General features: G+C 39.7%; 2 protein-coding genes across 2 annotated transcripts in view; one reads left to right on the forward strand and one right to left on the reverse strand.

The window, feature by feature from the left end:
- The window catches only part of nme7 (NME/NM23 family member 7), a 33,638-nt gene extending 20,463 nt beyond the window's left edge, over positions 1–13,175 (reverse strand). The window contains exons 1-7 of the mRNA XM_049587759.1: positions 13,061–13,175; positions 10,259–10,360; positions 9,764–9,930; positions 7,794–7,904; positions 3,731–3,781; positions 3,313–3,520; positions 3,095–3,200 (exon numbers count right to left, since the gene is read on the reverse strand). Coding sequence (XP_049443716.1) covers positions 3,095–3,200; positions 3,313–3,520; positions 3,731–3,781; positions 7,794–7,904; positions 9,764–9,930; positions 10,259–10,360; positions 13,061–13,063 — 748 coding nt within the window. The 5' untranslated portion in view covers positions 13,064–13,175. The remainder of the gene's footprint in view (positions 1–3,094; positions 3,201–3,312; positions 3,521–3,730; positions 3,782–7,793; positions 7,905–9,763; positions 9,931–10,258; positions 10,361–13,060) is intronic.
- Positions 13,176–13,357: 182 nt separating this feature from the next.
- On the forward strand, positions 13,358–19,851 carry zgc:172121 (uncharacterized protein LOC337599 homolog). The gene is made up of 8 exons (XM_049587760.1): positions 13,358–13,944; positions 16,443–16,510; positions 16,864–17,036; positions 17,125–17,228; positions 18,664–18,825; positions 18,926–19,131; positions 19,547–19,626; positions 19,712–19,851. Exons 1-8 carry the CDS (start codon positions 13,840–13,842, stop codon positions 19,798–19,800), a joined length of 987 nt encoding a protein of 328 aa, XP_049443717.1. The 5' UTR covers positions 13,358–13,839; the 3' UTR covers positions 19,801–19,851.
- Positions 19,852–20,207: the final 356 nt, after the last annotated feature.

Below are 20,207 nucleotides of genomic sequence, written 5' to 3' on the forward strand. Positions count from 1 at the left end.
TTTCATCAGCACTGCCTAGTTATACTGTTTGATCAGTTTGGTCTGAGTTTGGGAGAGAGGGGCGGATCTCTCTCTCGATCCCCTTCTGTTAAAAAAAATTGCAGAAGTAAAATTTGTGGTTTGAGCAGCAGCCCTAGAAACCAGCAAAAATCCATCTAATGACGTGATTTGAGCCGGAACTGAGAAGGGAGATCTGGGCACTGGTAGGACAGAGGGAGATTCACCACAGTTTATTTACACATGCTAATGACACTGTTAAGACACAAAGCTGGTTGAAAATCAGCAGAGTATTCCTTTAAGGAACGTGTCATGATCATGTCTTTGTGAGCTAAAGAACAGTATCAGTTTTACTGTACTGGATACAGCAAAGCCTGTTGTAAGCACATACCCATCAGGCAGCCAGACCACAATGAGCACAGAGAAATTTGTGGGCTGACTTTGAAAGGTCACATGCACTCCTACTCAGATACAGGCCTGTGCTAGAAATGTTTAAATGAAATGTGTTTTACCATCACGGAGAGAGCATGTTTAATAAATAGGTCTATAAATCAACAGTACACTGGTGAACCTTTGTGGCTGTTTGTTTTGAACTGATACCAAGCAGCAGGCTGCAGCCCCTGGCTTTTAATAAACGTTAACAAAACAAGACAAAAGGAGAACAGCCAAGAGAGATATTTGGTCACTCTTGATAAACGGACACAGCCTAAATTACAACACCGTCACATCAGTGTAATCGCAGATAACCATCAGCAATTACACTGGCATTAATTGAAATATCATACAAATGTGTGCTTTATGTTTTGGAGGAATTTAATTTTGCAGCAGAGAGAGAGATCAGCCGTTTCTCAATTGTGCCCCGCAGCAAAACAAAGCGTACCAGTACTTTTTTTAATGGATCCTCTCTCATAGATATTTCTCACGGAAGACAATTCAACTTGTCGTAGCAGGAAAAGCACAGGTGTAACTGCAGTAATAACATTAATGATGGCTTTATTCCATTTAGGTGTGGCAGGATGTTATGCCAGGGAGCAGCACGCACAGCACCAGGGTCCTGGCACACCTACAGCCCATATATAGGCATTACTAATGTTATTTTGATGGATCAAAATGTCCTGCCATGAGAAGGCACTATACACTGAGAATAACACAACATTAAACACATGAATGCTATTAATGGAATCATTTATGTGGAGTCCTTTTACTTGCGTTGCTTCCTCTCTCATGTTTAAATAAACAAGCAAGGAGGGGCATGCTCCAATCTAAATGTCATCTCAGCTCACAATATCCCTGTGTTTGTCTCTGCTGATTTTTGTTTTCAGGGCTCCCTAATGAAGTATTGTCAAGTGTTTCCAAACAAGACAAAGGGACTGCAGCAACACTGTGAGGCTGTGCTTTGAGATAAATGCCAACATTAGCATGTTAGCATACTAAGATTAGCACACAACAGAAAGTACAGCTGAGGCTTGTAGGAATGTCAATAGTTTTGAAAGTGTTAGGTCAAAAGGTATTTGACCAGATGGTGGCGCTAGGAGAAATGTAAGAGGAACACCAGAGTCATTCAACGCCATCCCTAAAGCAATGCTGTTAGCATGGCTAAAAATAGAGAATGAACACAGCACACAGAGCTCAAATACACCCATGGAAACTTGATATAAACCTCCTCTAAATCAGATACCAAACAACTAACTGCTGAGATCAAATCAGCAGTAAAGATTAAATTAATTTATACGGGACCACAGTGAGCTTGTTTATTCTAATGAGCAGCCTGTGAGCTTATATGTCTGGGACAAGTCGTCCAGGTCTCCCCTCTGTCAACAACTCTGTGTGTGCATACTTCAGCGCCGTCCAGAGAATTTCACATTTCACAGGTCAGAGCTCCAGTGGCATGCTCCGTGAACAGGGATCAGGGCAGGGATTTGGAAAAATCCAAAGCCAAATTTGGTACGTCGTGCCTTTGTGTGACACAAAGACATTAACATCAGCTATAGGTGGAGAGGGAGATGAAGCTATAAAAGTCACAGGCTGGTCACTAGGACTGCACCTATCCATTATGTTTTTGACTAATCTTGACTAATATATCTTTAGATTCGATTAATATAACAATTATTTTATAAAATAAAGATTTAAAACCTGTCTCATTAGTATTTAATCTTATTCAGTCATCGTCTCTTAGAAACAATCATAATAACGGCACATTTTAAAATTAGTCTCATTTCCACATCACTGCTGTGGTACGATTAATAATAATCGACCCTATTTGTCAGATGCCTGATCAAAAAATTACTGGACCTCAAACTCAGCAGCAGTGCTTAATTTAATCACTGTATCTCGACAACTTTTCCCCGTACAGGACAACCAGTAACTTTCCTAAGCACTTGACTTAAACTTAAAATGGCTATAACATGGATTTGTTTCATCACTGGAATAATATGCAGTTTAGATAATCACTGGCAGGTGTATTTTTGCCTCAGTGAAGAACTGATAGGATTCACAGACTGTAAAAACACTCTCTGATGTTAGTTTAAGCAGTTTTCTCACTCGTGCATGGCCATTTAAGTAAACAGAAAATATAAAACGGCTGAATAACAATGTTAGGTGATGCATGGTGTCATGTCAGCAGTGGTGCAGAAAGGTCAAGAGACTTCAGCACAAAAAGTAAACAGGACGGTGCTGTCTGACTGCCGATTTGACACAGCACTCCAGGACACTTTTGCTTCAAGTGTCCATAGCAGCTGTTCTCCTGTGATCAGACATTTTAGCCACAGCCATGAGCTGCAGCTCGTTCTCTGGAGGAATCAGTGCTTTGACCAGGCCCAGAGGAAGTGAGCCGAGCGGAAGTGAGACAATTTTCATAATGGGCAAACAGTGGTACTGCAATATCCAGGGTCTGCCACATGCCACACTTCTTATTCTGGCACCATGTTGGCTAAAATGTTGGCGACATTCGCACATGTAAACACAACAGCGACATCATACAGTTATTGACATGACCTCAAGTGTTTCTGCTGACCTTGACAGCCTCACTGCATAATTTAGGAATGTATCAACAGACAGACACATACTTATTAATATACAGACAGGTTATGTTCCCTACCTTCTGATATGGCATGTGGTTTGATGATGCAGCATGTGCAGTCTGTATAAATGGCTGTATTTGAAGGACCGTGGCCAATTGTGGATGGGAAAAAAAATTCAAGCTCCTGAAAAAACAAACACAAAACACTTTAGAGTGTGTAATCATCTCTGAGTGTGAAGCACAAAGCACAAAGGGCACACATGAACATGAATAAAGCTAAAGCTGCACATTCTTACTCTCGCTGCTGCAGCAAGTGAGTCAGAGCCATGACCAACATTTTTGATGCCATCTGTTCCAAACTGGGCACGGACACTTTGCGGCGCCTCCTTCCGCGCCACAGCAGGGTCTGCAGGTCCCAGGAGCCTCCTCCAGATAGACATGGCCTCATCACCCATCAGCTCCATGGCAACCACAGGGCCCGAGGACACGAACTGCACCAGGTTACTGCAAAATGGAGCAACGATGGAATAACCCATTAATACAAGTGGAATTCCTGTGAGCAGAATGTCAGCTGTGTTACTTGTGTTTAAATGTCACTACAGTGTCATTAAGATCAATGTCACAGGTTCTGTTAATGATAACGACTGGCTACCAGAGGTGTTTTCTGTTAGCTCACACCTGCTCAAAACTGGCAAATCATTTACAGGCACTTACTTGAAGAAAGGCTTTGACTGATGTTCTGCATAAAAGTCTGCCGCTTGCCTCCTGTGATGTAAGAAAACCATAAAACAATTAAGTTAATGAGTGGCCACATTATCTAAGGTATACTATGTGTGAACTCTACATACCAAACTACCGACAAAGACATTCACAGAGGTCATAATATTTATGTAATTTCTTGCCAGAGTAAAAAGCAGCTGTGTGAAATTTATGCTTTTTTGGTGTGCAAGGTTTTAGCTTCTTAATAGTTTGGGAACTACTTCACACTTTTCTGTGAAAACCCAGAGGACATGTATACTGATGTCAAGTTTTCATTCAGCAGTTAAAAATGCACACATTTGCATGATGTCAGCTCACTTAAAGACGTATTTAACTGCTAAAAGGATGGTCTTATCATAAAACTGGGCCGTCGATGCTGTAAAAATTGTCAGTAATTTTGACATTGGTGCTGCACGACAAGAGAAAACAGAGGAAAAGGGCTGTGGCATTTGCTTTTGCTCAAGAGAAAGAAAACCAACAACTACCACTGTGCAGTATGCTGCACCAGACCAAAAAATGCTCCCACTGGTGGTTGACGTAATGCAAGTTCATCCATTTTGACTCAGAAAACAATACGGTGGCCAGCTGGTAACAAACAGCCTCATATCACAGTTACACAGTAAGCTGAAATATGTTTCTGAAAACATTTAAGGTGAGAAATAGGCACTGCAGTAGCAGAATCTTGGTTTACATTTGATTCAGCACTGCCTAAGTTTGAGAGAAAGCAGGGAAAGAGAGGGGCAGCTCTCTCTTGAAGCGCTTCTTTACTCTATGTCACTAGCTGGACTCCCATTTTGAAGCCTCTAGTTCGGCATTGTGGATGTTGCCATTTTGGACTTTGGAGCCAGAAGTGACCGTATTTTGTCGAATCTGGAGCTGTGGAGGAGCGAGAGGTGGATCTGACTGAGAAGCCGAGGACACTATCGGCTGACAGCCTGTCACTCAAAGTGGCCAGCCCTTAATTATGCACAACTTTTAGCCTCAAATGTAAACAGGTGAGTCATATAAAAATTCACCCCCGTACAGTTGTCATGAATGGGAAAATTAACTATACAGACCAAAACCTCTTTTTGCATTTGGCTGTAAACATGTTTATTTCTGCTGTAAAGTCGGGCATTTTAACACGGGGGTCTATAAGGATTGACTGGCTTCTGACACCAGCCTCAAGTGGCAAAGAACTGCAGTGTTTGGCACTTTCATGTTGGCTTCATTTTCAGCCCTGGAGGTTGGCAACCTGTGACTCCTCACCCCTGCTGGGGGTTGCCAAAGCTTCAAAGGCGGCGGTGAGACCTTTTTCATTTAAGAGGTGTATGAAAACTTAAAAAAATATAAACAGTAGTCTCATATTTCTGCATTTTAATCGTTATTTTAAAGAAAACTAAATGAAATTTGTTGTTTTTTAAGTACAAATTATTACTCATGATATGAACTTTAAAAAATAATTTCACAGGCCACAGTGGAGACTGAACACAAGCTCTATTCACAGAGCCTTCACTCACTGCTTAACAGCCTCATCTGCAAGGGAAAAGCATGCACTTAAAACAACCAAAGAGCTAACAGATTAATGGCCACGGAAAAGGAAGAGGAAAACACTGAATTTCTCAAAAATAGAAGCCTTCTACGTATGTATGAGTGATAAAACAAATAAATAAAAATACAGAGAATCCCATAAAAAGCTCCTGCAAATATCAGGAAAACTGATGCAATATTCACCTGAAATAATCTCGTTAAATCTGGTTATAATTGCTCATTTTACACAAATGTCCTGCAGTTTGGCTTTTGTTTTCACTGCACAGTTTATAAGTTGTTCTGTACGGTTATTGTTATACATTGAAAATAATATGGAATACACATAAGTTATGTCACTTAGTCAGGGGTCGTCAGTTTACTCAGTGACAGAAGAGGTCCTTTAAGGAAAGAGGTTGGGAACCACTGCTCTTTGTGTCCGTATTGGCTGGGTTACAAAAATGCAGAAGTTCAATCTGTAATTCGAGCATCAGCCCTAAAGTCAGCTGTGAGCAGGGAGATCTGGGCGTTGGCAACATAGAGGGAAGTTCACCACATTTACTCAGACTAACCACACTGTTATGACACAAAGCGGGTTAAAAAATCAGAAAAGTGTCCCTTTAATGTGAGTCATCATGAGAAGTATTTTATCCTGATTGATAACACTGCAGCTAAAAAAATGTCTAATTATTTCTGGACTCTGTTATGTTTTTAATTTATCATATGTTATATCTCTTCCTTTTTAATACCACATGATGATTTGATTTGAATGATGTAATCAATGCTCAGTACAGGGGTGGGGGTTACTTTGATATGTTGTGTTTTTGTTTATTATTTTTGTCAATTTTTATCATAAAAAGAATGAGCAGATACTTTTAAGTGCACCTACATACTGTATTTTATATGTTGTAAATACCCAATAAATATATCTATAAAAATGTACACATTTTCCAGCAGGTTGCAGTATTTGTAGATGCAGATTTTTTATTACTGGCAGGTGGAGAAAGCTTTGAAACAGCAGTTACCTTCATACTGGGCAAGACACAGTTTTACTTTAGTTATCTGTGCAGAGTAACATCGTTGAAAGAACTGCTCAGTTTTAATGAAACATGCAAACAATTAATTTTCAACCCAAATATTTTACAAACTTTTATTGACCTGAATAAATAAAATCTAAAAAATTCCAAGATATTAATGCTAATCAAAATACCACCTACAACTCTGAATTAAACCCGTCATATGCTTTCAAATATTTTCTAATACTTGTCAGATCTAGTGATGGGCGAAAATGAATTAACAAATCTTTTGAATGACTCTTTTTAGTGTGTGGTATGTACCAGGTCAGCCTTTCAAACGTTTGAATACTCGACAATCCATTACATGTCGTAACGTAGTGCAGCAACGGCCAGATCGATTACAGCAGACTCGTGTCACTAATGAGGCATTAACATGCTCTACAGATGTTCGTTCTTCTGACTTCGGTGTGTTTATGAGCTTTGAGTTTTAATGTGAAAACATGGACGCTACAAAGAAGATGTGTTACGTTTTATTACTCAGAGTGTTTCAACAACACATTGATAAAGAAATGTAAAGGCCTCATTTTTCAGATTATTCCAACATCACATGAATGCAGCACCAGAGAAGGTAAATGGGACTTCTGCTGCTTCCCCCTCGAAGAGCAACAGATCGTTGGTCAGTGACATATCTGTAACATCATATTGAGCTTTCCTGCATACAAGACGGAGCTGAATCAATGAATTCAAATGAATATTTAATCTTTATTAGTGTAAACGTATACATGATGACTGGTTATGCACTAAAGAGAAGTTTTATGGGGCAGCAGCACAAGCTGCTCCTCCATTGACACTTCAGACAAATCTTAAGATGTAAATGTTTTCAATGGCCTTTGGTTGTTTGTAGTGGTTTTAATATTTTAGTATTTTATAATCTTTTTATATATGTAATTGTTCTTATCTACGCTATTCTGTTTCATATTTGTGTACATGTTATATTGCTATATATGTGTGTTCATTCTTTTAATTTGTACAGCAAGGAAATTGTTGTTTTTAAATGTGCCATAGAAGTAAACTCAAAGGAACCAATACTGTGACAAGAATCTGTCTGCCCATCACTACTCAGATCATTTAAAACACCACAATGAACAAACTACAGAAGCATTATCAGCAAAGTGCACCTAGGCATCAAACGTAAAACTAAAAAGTGCACATTAGACTCGTTGCTTCATCTGAGCCTGAGACGAGTTTGATAATATGTTTGCACCACAACTGAGCACCTGATAAAACCGTAATTAAACGCCAACCTTGTCTGCCCCTTGGAACGCCATATGTTCCTAATGTGTGTGAGAAAGCAGAGCCATCCATCTGTTTGTGTGAGGACACTGGCAGCAAACTGCCTGTGTCTGCCTCTCTGAGAAGAGTTTGTCTGATACATTACCACAGTGTGTGTTTTGTAGTTTTATTAAACACTCTCACTGGCGAGGCTTCGACCTTACCATGTCAGCGTTGTCATTTTGGCTTTGGTCACAATCAGGTTGGAGGCGTATATCAGTTCAAGGACATCTCCGATCTTGGTGACGACATCTGGCTTTATCACAGCAAGAGTTCTGGAAACATGGGGAGAAAAATAGAAAGTGAGTCATGGCTGACGTATAATGGATGGATGGTGGATGGACTTGAACCTGTATAGTGCCTTTCTAGTGTCCTGACTCTTTTATAGTACATGTCACATTCACCCACTCACACACACACATTCATACACTGGTGGCTGAGGCTTCTAACAGTGTGCAGCCTACTCCTCAGATAACCATTCACATCACACTCACACACATCAGGAGCAATTTGGAGCGCAGTGTCTTGCCCAAGGACAATTTGACAATGCGTACTGGAGGAGCCGTGTTCGTACCACCAATTTTCTGATTAGTGGACGACCACAGCCGCTGCTGCTGCTCAGTATTACATATAAGCCAATAAGAGGCAACTCAGGAGAACCAGACCAGAAACACTGTCCCACTTACAGTAATGAATGCTTTATAATGTGTAGGGCTGGGTATCGTACCTCGAGATATACAGGGTAGCAAGTGAATTGTGTCCATAGCACACGGACAAACCAAAGATTTATTCTAAGGGCTGGGCGATATGGCCCTAAAATAATATCACAATATTTCAGAGTATTTTTGCATTTAATAGTTCAGCAAAATAAGATCTACCACCAATTACACATTTAAACAGCTCCCAAATACACAAATGTCCCCTGGGATCTATATTTATATATAAATCAACAGGTGATTTCCTTCTTTCAGTAAAATCCTAAATGATCGTTTTTTTCCCACCTGGACCTTTATGTTCTGCCATTTCTCCTCTAATCATCACGCTGTAACCTGTGACAGGCTGTTATGATACCACAACTATCACACATTTGTCGAGCCGCAAACGTCACGTAGGTTTACATTACTAAAGGTTAATGACAAAATCACTTGTTGACACTGACTCCCATGTGTGCACGGCGAGAGCTGCTGTGCTGCTGCCAGAGGAGCCACTGACTGAGATCCCTCTGAGCAGTAAGTCACTAAAAGAGTCTGAGAAGTCTGGGGCTGTTCACAAAACATTCAGGACGCCACAGTTTATTCCACACTACTGAGGCTGCTCCTCAAGTATTTAAAGAGAGGCTATCTTTAATGTTAAAGGTATACTATGCAGGATTGTCGGTTACACACTTGCCAGCAAAATTAAAAGTAAAAGCCAACCCCAGATTCTCTATGGCATTTTGCCTCGCTATATATGTGTTTTTTGGCGTTGTGTCTCTTGGATGCCTGCTGCTTACGGTCTGGCACCTGGTCGCTCGCTATCTTCTTATAAAACCATGACCTCATCTGAGCTCTGAGGGGATACACACCCATAAACCTACCAAACACAGAAAATAAGAAGAAAATACAGGTAGAGGGCAGAGTGTCACATAATTGTTGTGGGTCATAAATGATGACTGAAAGGATTTATTTCTCTTTGAGTCTATTTTGGGGGGGGGGGGGGGGGGGATCCTACATAGTTTATCTTAAATCCATAATGGATATGGTCTTAATATTCTTTTAATGTGTACTGTTTTGGTATCTGTGCCAAAATAAATACATAACAAGTAAAATGACAAATAAAATGTGATTAATCAATATAGTCATCGTCAAGTTATTTAAACACATAAAATCAAAGTCATGCTGTTGCCTTAAAAATCTGATTGACAGCTGATTAACAGCAGATATAACACATTACAACACATTTCATTTATTTTTAATAATCATCACACTGTGGACTAAGTACAACGTGTAGGAGTGTGCAGTGTAAACAGATCACACCTCTCTATAAATAATGCTAAAATAAAAGGTATGAGCCGCAGTTAGAGGTGATGTAAAGCTGCGAGACGTGTAACTGGAGAGGATCATTCAGACATATCACATAACCAACACAATTGTACCTTTCTTTTTTGCTGCCGAGTTTGTTTGCTGTGTACTGATCTCCGTATTCAATCAGATTCAGCTGCCGTGAGAACACGTTCACTCGATTCCCAACAAACAGGTCCTCTTGATGGATGTCGTCATATTTGGTCCTTCTCAAGAATATCCGCTGGTTTTTTACATCAAACTACAAATAAAAAAACAGACATGTTGGTTTATTAAGCTGCAGACTTGTGTCATTCATGATATGAATGTGCCAGAGAGCATACAACCCGCGTGCAAAGTTTTTTCAGATGTCAACAGTGAAAAACATCAGCAAAATTCTATACACAGTAGATTGACAAAAAAATACATGATCAGAATAAATACTTGGCCCTTGTATTCTCTTTAATTTTTCAGTCAGACTAAAAGGCATAACAAATTCTAATTATAATAGTCCTGCCTTTATAAGCGGCCTAAGAAAGTTGAAACAGCCAATGTAACAGCACATTTAAAGTACAGTAACGAATGCATACCATTTCCACCGAGCTATCTTTGGGGTAGTAGAATAGTTGGTAGCGCCGCAGGAGAGCTGCAGTGGGGTCATACCACTCAGCAAGAAAGGCATAGCGATCCTCCTGATAATGTCAAGGAACAGAACAAATCAGAGTAATAAGGAGACACAAAATAACCCACAGCGAGCTTTGAAAGGTCACATCATAATGTCGCTTTGAACCATGAGGCTATGATACTGTAACAACTTTTGTGTTTGCTCAAAGATATTTGTGTATCAGTCCCTGATATAGATCCAAATAACAATTACCACAAATAAGAGAAGATACACAATGTGTATGAGTTCAAATTATTAAAGTTCAAGTGGCATCTCTGTCTGTGTTAACGGCTCTGTATTTGTTGCTGGATACGAACAACTACAATTCACAGATGCTTTATATAACTCTTCAGCTATGTCCCAATGCATGCCTTAGTGTTTCAGATTTTTGGTTGCGCCATCACACCTCATGGTATTGTTTTGATTATGATAATCATCTTGCAGAGGCTTGAAACATTTTTGAATTAGGCAAAGTTATGTTGCTGTGCACTTTTTTTAAAATCTGATTTTTGACTGCACAACCACACATCAAAAATGTCTAACAACAACAGATGTAGAACTGATCATTGTGCTGGATAACCTAATTTAGGAATGTTTCAAGTTGCTGCAAGTTAAATAAACACATCCAAATACACCAGTAAGGTTCTTTAAAGAGTGGACTTGAGTGAGATGGCAGACTGTGGCAATAAGGTTTTCACAAACTCAAGGTTAAAGGTTTCAAGAAATGTCTTGTTATAATGGCAGCTTATTTAAAAACAATGATGTCTGACTTAGAACGATCTAATATCAACACTTGACTGGAGACAGAGCTGCTTCTATTTATCTCATCAACCAAAGAGGACTAAAAGCTATGGGCATCAATAAATGACTGCCTCAGGTTAATCTGTCAGTTTGGCTTAAACATAGTTAAGGTTACTGAAGTGGCTGCTCATTTGTTAGCATTGTCACCTCATAGCAACGGGGGCCCGTGTTTGACCTCCAGCACTTTATTTGCAGGCGATCCAATTTCCTCACTCAGTCTAAAGTCAGGTGAATGAAAGAAGCCGGTGTGTTTGTTTGTCTCAGTGAAGGACAACATGTCATTTTATGTGTTTCCTTATCTTCTGCTCATTGATAACTTCAAAAAAGCTCCAGCCCCCTTGACCCTAAATGAGTAATTGAGAAGGTTAACAACCTCCACCTTCTGCTCTATAAAAGGGTGTAAAATGTAATCGGAGAATTTAGATATTGGATGATGAAATAATCTTATTAAAAATGTTTCAATATATGTGTTTATTAACAAAATGCAAAGTGGCGGTGTATGATACAAACTGGCATGTAAAGGGTTAATATTTAATTAAATAATGACTTCATTTAATCATAAAACAATTAAATAAAAAGAATGAAATTAAAACCCTGGAAGAATTGATCAATTTTTTTTTTTAAAAAAAGGTCACATATATGGCCTTTGACCAAAGTTTTCTCTTAAAAGGGCAAAAAAGTTAAAAAATCATCTAGGAATAAGATAGTTCGCTTAGCGCAAACACAGACTAAAGACATACTGACACATTTTTGATGTTTTACCAGTGAGCTTACCCACTATCACAGGAAAATGGACATTGAGACCAGTGCCACAGTTGCAATATTTGCTCAAGGGCATTTAAGCAGAACAGGTGCTTTTTTTGGTCACTTTCGCCACAGCAACCTGCGGCGATTTTGTGAGGTTAAATTAAAACTAACTTTTAATGTTAGTTCACAAGCTAATATCCAGACTGAGACATTTGGTTTCCTTCACACTTAAATGTACTGACCATCTAGCTCTAGTTTGTACCAGGCGTATATCCATGTTCCCAGGGTTCTATGCTCTCCAGCTCAATATCCTTTTATAGTGATACACTAAGGAGATCTTTTAAATGGTTTAATATTCTCAGCACTGTTTCTACCTAGATGAAATGTTCAATATATGCCTCCCTGGGTCTATATGTTGAAATCACACACAATTTATGGTGTATTGTTATTCTCCTTGAATCCAAAGCATTCAGATTTTCTTCTTGAATTAACAGATCCATAGCGCCACAATGGCTAAACGGATTTTTACTATTCAAAATGCATTTTAAACGTCTACTTGTCTTTGTTGTTTTGCATTTTAAACTGCAGAGACAGCCGTCTTACAACATTCAGAACACAGGACCCTGTTAACATAGTGCTAGTCCTGTGTGTACCTCTCGTGTCACCACAAACTGGACATATTGACCGCTTAACTTGGCATAACACACTCCGCAACTCATGGCAGACTCGTTATATTGATATCAAACTTATTTAATCGGTAAATTAGTCACAACTATTAACTTTGCACTATAACGTTAAATTAGGAACAGGTGCAAACGCTACAGGCTGAGCTAACGTTAGCTAGTCGATGCTCAACTTCTGGACATTAGCTAGTTAGTTACCACAAAATATTGTTGTAATAAAACGGGCTTTAAGTTGTTTATTAATAAATGTAGCTTTCCATAATGCCACTATCAATAAAATAACTCTACTAAGTCTAACGTCGTCGTTTAACGGTAACGTTAGGTCAGTTGGTAACGTTAACTGTTATGCTAACTGTTAGCTGTTAGCAAGTGTTTGCTATGCTAACGTTAGCGAGCCGTTTTCCGTTTGGTCCGTTAAAGCGTTACAAGTCAACGGTGCTGAATCTCTAACCAACGAATATTGGTCATTGTTGTTGAACAGAGATGTTTTAACTTACCATTTTTTTGGATAAATTAACAAAAACTACGTGTTCCGACACTGTTGACAGCTAGCAAACATTAGCCATGGCGGGCTGTGTTTTGTTTCTATAGTAACGGTAGTGACAGGCTGAGGTGCGTTCAAGGTGCATTCACAAAGAATGAACATGAATAGAGGAGAGGGGACGTTTAATCACTTCAGCTTTCACCGGTGAAGAAAACTGCTGCAGATAATCATTATTTTCAAAGATAACATGAATTATACAGTAAAAAAAAATGTGTAGTTTCACCGTGCTATTAGCTAAAATTACATAAGTGAAAATCAGTGGGGAAATATTGATATCTTGAACTGCAAAATGAACTGATGTTTATAAGCTTTGTTCAAGAAGCAACTTAACACTTCAGGGTTTTTAAAAAAAAACATAAGAATTGACTAATCAAGTGCTGGACTACAATGGACTACAACTCTAATACAACCCTTCACATCTTCTAGCTCTATCTGATTGCACTGTCAAAGTTTCACGTGCCATCTAGTGGTCGTCTGCTGCTATTGCGTTGGTCGGAATTAAGTCAGTTCTTAAAATTTCGAGCGGCTCTAAACGCAACATCTGAACCTTTTTACCCGGAACAACAACAGTCTGATAAACAACATACACATGACTTCAGTTTCTGCAGTAGGAGTTTGAACTATTTGAAAATAGTCTATGTTATTTGCTCTGTCCCGTCGACTGTGTGTGTTTAGAGTGAACAAGAGTCTTTGACATAACCTCAGTGTTTTATTTAAGTGCCTCTTGTCTCCATGGGTTCCTCTGCTCGTCTTAGACTTTACATGAATGATAATGGACCATTAATTCTGGATGGTGGACTGGCGACTGAGCTGGAAGCGCAAGGAGCCAAATTACAGGTAAAACATTACAGATAAATAATTCAGATACAGTCACCTGCTTCAATGCGTCAACTTTGGTCTCTATCAGCCGTGGTTGATATAAGAGATATAATCTCTCAGCTGCACAGCTTCCTGTTTACCAGCTTGGTTTTTTAATCATGTAATTTTTAAATCATACAATATAAATAATATGTGTTTTGTTGGCAAAGATTTAGCTACATCTTATGTAGATATATCCCCTCGTTGATCAGTCAAGTTTTTCTGATTCAGATTCAAATCAGATTTTTTAAAAATACTGAAGATGCCTCAGACTAATTGACCATTATTACTCTTGCAATGTTTGTTCTTGGGTTACAAGGTTAAAACAGAGTCATTTTGACCTTGTAGAGTTAAACAATCTAGCATAGGAGTTGTGTTTCCATGGTAACAACCAATGACAGTGGTTGTCAACTGATGAAAAAACTTACAATAAGAATGGCAGTGGTGGAAGAACAGTTTACATACTTAAAGTAAAGTAAAGGTGACACCACAATAATTAAAATCTAAGTGTGAAAGTGTGTTACAAAAAATATAAGCACAGAATAAAGGTACTCAGTATGCAGCCAGAATGGGCTCTGTCACTGTTACATTAATATCTACTGTACTTTTGAATTATTAACTATTTTGGATGCAGTGACATGTGAGCTGCATTTTAATGTTGCAGCTGGCTGCAGTAAAGTTAATACTGGGTGTCTACAGGTATCAGACAGTTAAATTTAATGCCTGTTAAGTACTGTTCAAGACACCTTTTAACCAAATTTAGGACAGATTTTTGGACAAATCATGTTTCACTTATTTAAGCATGGCAGGCAAGCAGTATACAGTACATGTGGTCTTTTGTAGAGGTAAATGTTACGTAGGAATATGGTTATTAGAGTGAGTTGAGTCAATCTACATTTTGCCAACAGGTAAGTGCAAGTATGAAGTAAAATGACAGTATTCTAGCTTTTTAACGATGTGTATTTTAGAAATGTGGACTTTTACACAGAAAGGCTTCACTCATTTTCACAAAAATAAGTTCTCCCGTTAAAGGTTTTTTTGGGGGGAGTTTTTCCTTATCCGCTGCAAGGGTCCTAAGGACAGAGGGATGTCGTATGCTGTAAAGCCCTGTGAGGCAAATTGTGATTTGTGATATTGGGCTTTATGAATAAAATTGACTGATTGATTGATTGAAAAAGAAATTAAAAAATGGATAAATGAAATTAGATAAAAATGTTTGTAGCAGTTAAAACCTCACAAATTTAAACTCAAGACTATTAAATGACTGTTCCAACATTGAATTAAAGACATTGTAAGACTTTTTAAGGACCTGTAGACACCCTGAATATTTTAATAGTTTTAAACACTGTTAGGTGTTTTAATTTACTGTATAACAACACATTGTATTTTATATGCTCATTAAAGTTTTTTAAAATATTCATCTGCAAACTAACAAGTAACTACATCTGCCAAATAAATGGAGAGTAAGTAGCATTAATTAATATAATTACATGCAGTACAAGTAGCTCAGAAATGTACTTCAATACAGTACTTTACTTTAAGGATGGGAGAAGAAGAATATAAATTAACACTTAGTGCAGATGACGTAATGATAACCCGAACAAATGTAAACACACCGCTAGAATTTTTAACAAAGAAATAGAAAAATCTAGTCTATAATATGAGTTCAACACTCAAAAAACAGAGGTAATGAGGACAATACAATAATAGGAGAAGAACTTGGAAAAGAAGTCAAGAGAAAATATAATTTTAAATGAGAATGCAATAAACTAAAAATACTTAGGGATTTTAATTCCAAAAAACTTGGAGGAGATATTTGAAATTAACTTTTTTTAAATGAACAGACCAGGTTACAGATGAATTAAACAGATGGAAATTATTAAACCTATCCATTTTTTGAAAAGATTAAATCAATTAAAATGAGTACACTCCACAGATTTCTCTTTTCGTTCCAGAATTCACCAAGCAACATACGTTAAAGGTTAGGATAACACCCTTAGAAAATTCATATGGGAGGATAAAAAGCCACGAGTGAAATTAAAAGACCTGAAACTAGTACTTTAGCAGTAAATATTTGGAGTTATTTTTCCTGCACTGGAGAGGAGGCATGCTTTTGCAGTTGTTGTTAGATAAATAATAAAACCACTAGATGGCGCCATTGGCCCTGTGCTCACTGACTGTTGTCTGTGACTTTCATACCGCCCATATTCCGTGTGCATTCCATGTCCATGTGAATTTGAATTGAAAGATTGCTTTCATATTAAAAAAAAATAGAGATTTTTTTTTTTTTGCACAACTGGGATATTTATGAAACATCATGTATTAGGAGACATCTGAAAACTTAATTGAAAAACTGGGATGAATATTTCTCTTATCAGTCAAACACATCCAGATTATAAAGTTAGATTTAAGTGTCTGTATCTGTGTGTGTGTGTGTGTGTGTGTGTGTGTGTGTGTGTGTGTGTGTGTGTGTTCAGGGAGATCCTCTGTGGAGCGCCAGGCTCTTGCATACCAACCCTCAGGCCATAAGAGACGCTCATCACAGGTGGGTGCATGCAAAATAATACAGCTGCAACAAACAGTCTGTCTCCAGCTTCTCACATGAGAGGATCTGCTGCTTTTCTCTGTGTCACATTAAAGTAAAGTGAATAGTTTTGGGTTTTGGAGTGTTAGTCGGACACAACAAAACATTTATAACATGACTTAGCGCTCTGTGATATACACTGATCAGCCAAAACATTCAAACCACTGACAGGTGAAGTGAATAACTTTGATTATTTTGTTCCAGTGCATTGTTCTGCTGGGAAACCTTTGGTTCTGGCATTCATGTGGATACCACCTGACATGTTCCACCCACTCAAACCCACCGTCACCATCATATTTCTGACACATAAACAGGTTTCTCCTCAGCGGTGCTGATGTTATCACAACAGCTACGTATCAGGCGAGTATCACAGGGTTCATCGATCACCTGGATGTGAGCTGTGAATGTGCCCGAGAGCTGCTGATGTCTGGAGTTCACCTGGCCAAAGAGACGGCAGAGACATTTGTCTGTGACGCTCGTCCAGCAGGTAGGAAACTCTACAGTGTGTGATGTGTTTAAAGCTGTGAAACACTGCGTCTCTGTGAGCTGTGATGCTGTTTGTGTACCTCTCCAAGGGCAGAGATGTCCCCTGGTGGCCGGCTCTGTTGGACCGTACGGGGCCTTTCTGCACAACGGCTCAGAGTACACTGGGACGTATGCACAGGAGATGAGTATTGAAGTGAGTGGCTGTCAGATGCTGCTGACATAAGGAGTGACTGTTCGTGCTGTGTGGAGGATTTCTTTTACATATGAATATTAAATTGTCAGGAAAATATATCAGCCAGTCTCAGGCACTCGGCTAATAATCTTTATGGGTGGACTGGTTTATACTGGTCTGTAGCTCTAACAGGGTGGAAGATTTTGAGCTAAGTTAGCCTTTAGCTCTGTGAACCAGACTTCTTCAGCTAACCGTCTACACAAACAGAACTTTTATATCCATCCACCCATCTGAGACATCCTTCTCTCCAGCTCCTCCTGGGGGACCCCAAGGTGTTCCCAGGCCAGATGAGATATGTAATCCCTCCAGTGTGTTCTGGGTCTGCCCCAGGGCCTCCTACCAGTAGGACGTGCCCGGGACACCTCCCCAGGAGGATCCTGATCAGATGCCCGAACCACCTCAACTGACCCCTTTTGACGCAAAGGAGCAGCGGCTCTACTCCGAGCTCCCTCTAGATGTCTGAGCTCCTCCCCCTATCTCTAAGGCTGAGCCCAGCCACCCCATGGAGGAAACTCATTTCGGACGCTTGTATCTGCGACTTCATTCTTTCGGTCACTACCCAGAGCTCATGACCACAGTTGAGGGTAGGGATGTAGATGGACCAGTAAATCAAAAGCTTAGCTTAGCTTAGCAAGCTTAGCGCCTGCATCACTGCAGAAGCCGCACCAAACTGCCGATCCATCTCACGCTCCATTTTACCCTCACTCGTGAACAAGACCCCGAGATACTTGAACTCCCTCGCTTGAGGCAGTAACTCGCTGATTCTCATCCCGACCCGACCGCTTCACACTCAGCAAACCGCCCCAGTGCATGCTGGAGGTCACGGCGTGATGAAGCCAACAGAACCAAAAAGCAGAGATGCAATTCTGAGGTCCCCAAACTGGACCCCTTCCTCCCCCCGGCTGTGCCTCGAGATCGTATAACTTTTATAACTATATCAAATATGTTTTAAAAGGACCAACTTCCTTCATGATTCAGCCTGACGGGGTGAAAGTTTGAGAGTGTGACAAACAGATTAACATCATGAAACAAGGGAAAAAAGACGAGGTAGAGTTTAAGCTCACTACACTTTGCTCCTTCGAGTTCCCGTCAAAAAAATGATGTCACTTCCTGAAGATGGTCTCTGGAATTGTAGTCTTTTTATTGCAGAAAGTGGATAACAAAGATCTTAATCTGTAGAGGAAGCCATTCCTTATAAGTATGTGACATATTTTAAAGAAAATATGAGGAGGTAATTCATGGGGAGAGAAATGTTTCTGCACCACAGCAGTCTTACTGACTCGTGTGAACTTGTGTTATCATGGTGCATGTTTGGTCGTATTTTCCCGTTGTAGATTATTTGTTGTAGAATTAAGTCACGATCAGTGATCTCAGGCGTCTCTTTTTCTCTTCCAAGGAGTTTAAAGTTTGGCATCGTCCTCAGATCGACTGTTTGGCAGCAGCAGGAGCTGATCTCCTCGCTTTCGAGACAATCCCCAGCATCAAAGAGGCGGAGGCCCTGATTGAGCTGCTCAGAGAGTTCCCAAACTCTAAAGCCTGGCTCTCCTTCTCCTGTAAGGTAACCACTGCTCATCATCACTGTAGTTACTGTGGCTTCCTCGTTAACTGTCGTACATCGTTTCAAAATAACTCACATTTTTGTGCTCACACCCTGTCAGGATGGGACGTGTATATCTGATGGCAGCTCCTTCAGCGAGGCAGTGCAGATGGCGAACAGATGCACGCAGCTGGTTGCTGTCGGAGTCAACTGCTGCTCCCCAGCGCTGGTGGAGCCGCTGCTGCAGTCTGCAAGGTCGCTGCTGAGCCCGGACATGAGCTGGGTGGTGTACCCGAACAGTGGAGAGGACTGGGACTCTGAGCAGGGGTGAGTCTGTGGTCAGGAGATTTAATATCAAGGTCACAGCTTCAGTGACATCATCAGTGTGACATCTTATACAAACGCAGAGCTATTCTGCTGTCCAACATACTACATTTCTTTACTCAGGTTAAATAATGTTGGCGTAACCTTGATTTGCAGCTGTTATACACTCACTGGCCACTTTATTAGGTACACCCGTTCAAGTGCTCATTAACACAAATGGCTAATAATACAACATTATAGGAGCTGTTCTGCATCATAATTTCATATTGTAAGGACTTTCTGCTGATAATACTTTTGTACAGTTATGTTAAATATATAGAATTTTAAATGTAGGATCTTTACTAGTAATGGAATATTTTACAGTGTAGTATTCTTCTTCCACTGCTGACTGTTTGATGTTGTTTTTATCCTTCATAAGGTGGCTGACATCAGGGAAAACATCAGCATCGATATCTGAACTGGGTCACACATGGATGAAACAAGGTGCTGCTTTGATAGGTAAGGTCAACTGTTTTCTCTTCCTTTAAGTTTTGTTTTGTTTTTCTGTTTTTCCTCTGATGAGTTTCTGATGTTTCTTCATCAGGGGGCTGCTGTCGCATCAGTCCCGCTCACATAGCAGAGTTACGACGAGAGTTAAAAGGAAGTTGCACGTCTCCATCCTCGGCCGTGTGACTGGACTGGAAGCAGTGATTGTGGTGAAGAAAGATGTCTGTTCCAGGAGTTTATAAAAAGATCTTAATTTATTGTAAAATAAATAAATAAATCACTACATCAAATCACACAATGACGTCTGTGTGGGGTCAAAGGCGAACAGAACTGTGAGGACAAACTGTGGCTGTACACAAATCAACATGAAGCTAAACCATGCAGTCTTCACTTTCTGTGGTTTCACATTTTCAAAGAGTTGTAGGGATTCCACGATCACTTCTGTACAGCTCCTGTCTTTTTAAAAACTGGGATCATCTACGCAACAGTCTCACTGGAGGTTTCACAAAGCACAAACAAAATGTCAGCTGCTTTCACAACACTTGAAACTGGACGGCATTTCCACTGAACTAACCACAGGCGCAACACAAGCC

Source organism: Epinephelus fuscoguttatus, linkage group LG10, assembly GCF_011397635.1.
Source record: "Epinephelus fuscoguttatus linkage group LG10, E.fuscoguttatus.final_Chr_v1".
Lineage (NCBI taxonomy): Eukaryota > Metazoa > Chordata > Actinopteri > Perciformes > Serranidae > Epinephelus > Epinephelus fuscoguttatus.

Coding starts and splice junctions, on each gene's coding strand:
- zgc:172121 (XM_049587760.1), top strand. CDS start 13,840: ATGGGTTCCTCTGCTCGTCTTAGACTTTACATGAATGATAATGGACCA. Junction 16,511..16,863: donor ATAAGAGACGCTCATCACAG/GTGGGTGCATGC, acceptor ACACATAAACAG/GTTTCTCCTCAGCGGTGCTG. Junction 17,229..18,663: donor CACAGGAGATGAGTATTGAA/GTGAGTGGCTGT, acceptor TTCTCTTCCAAG/GAGTTTAAAGTTTGGCATCG.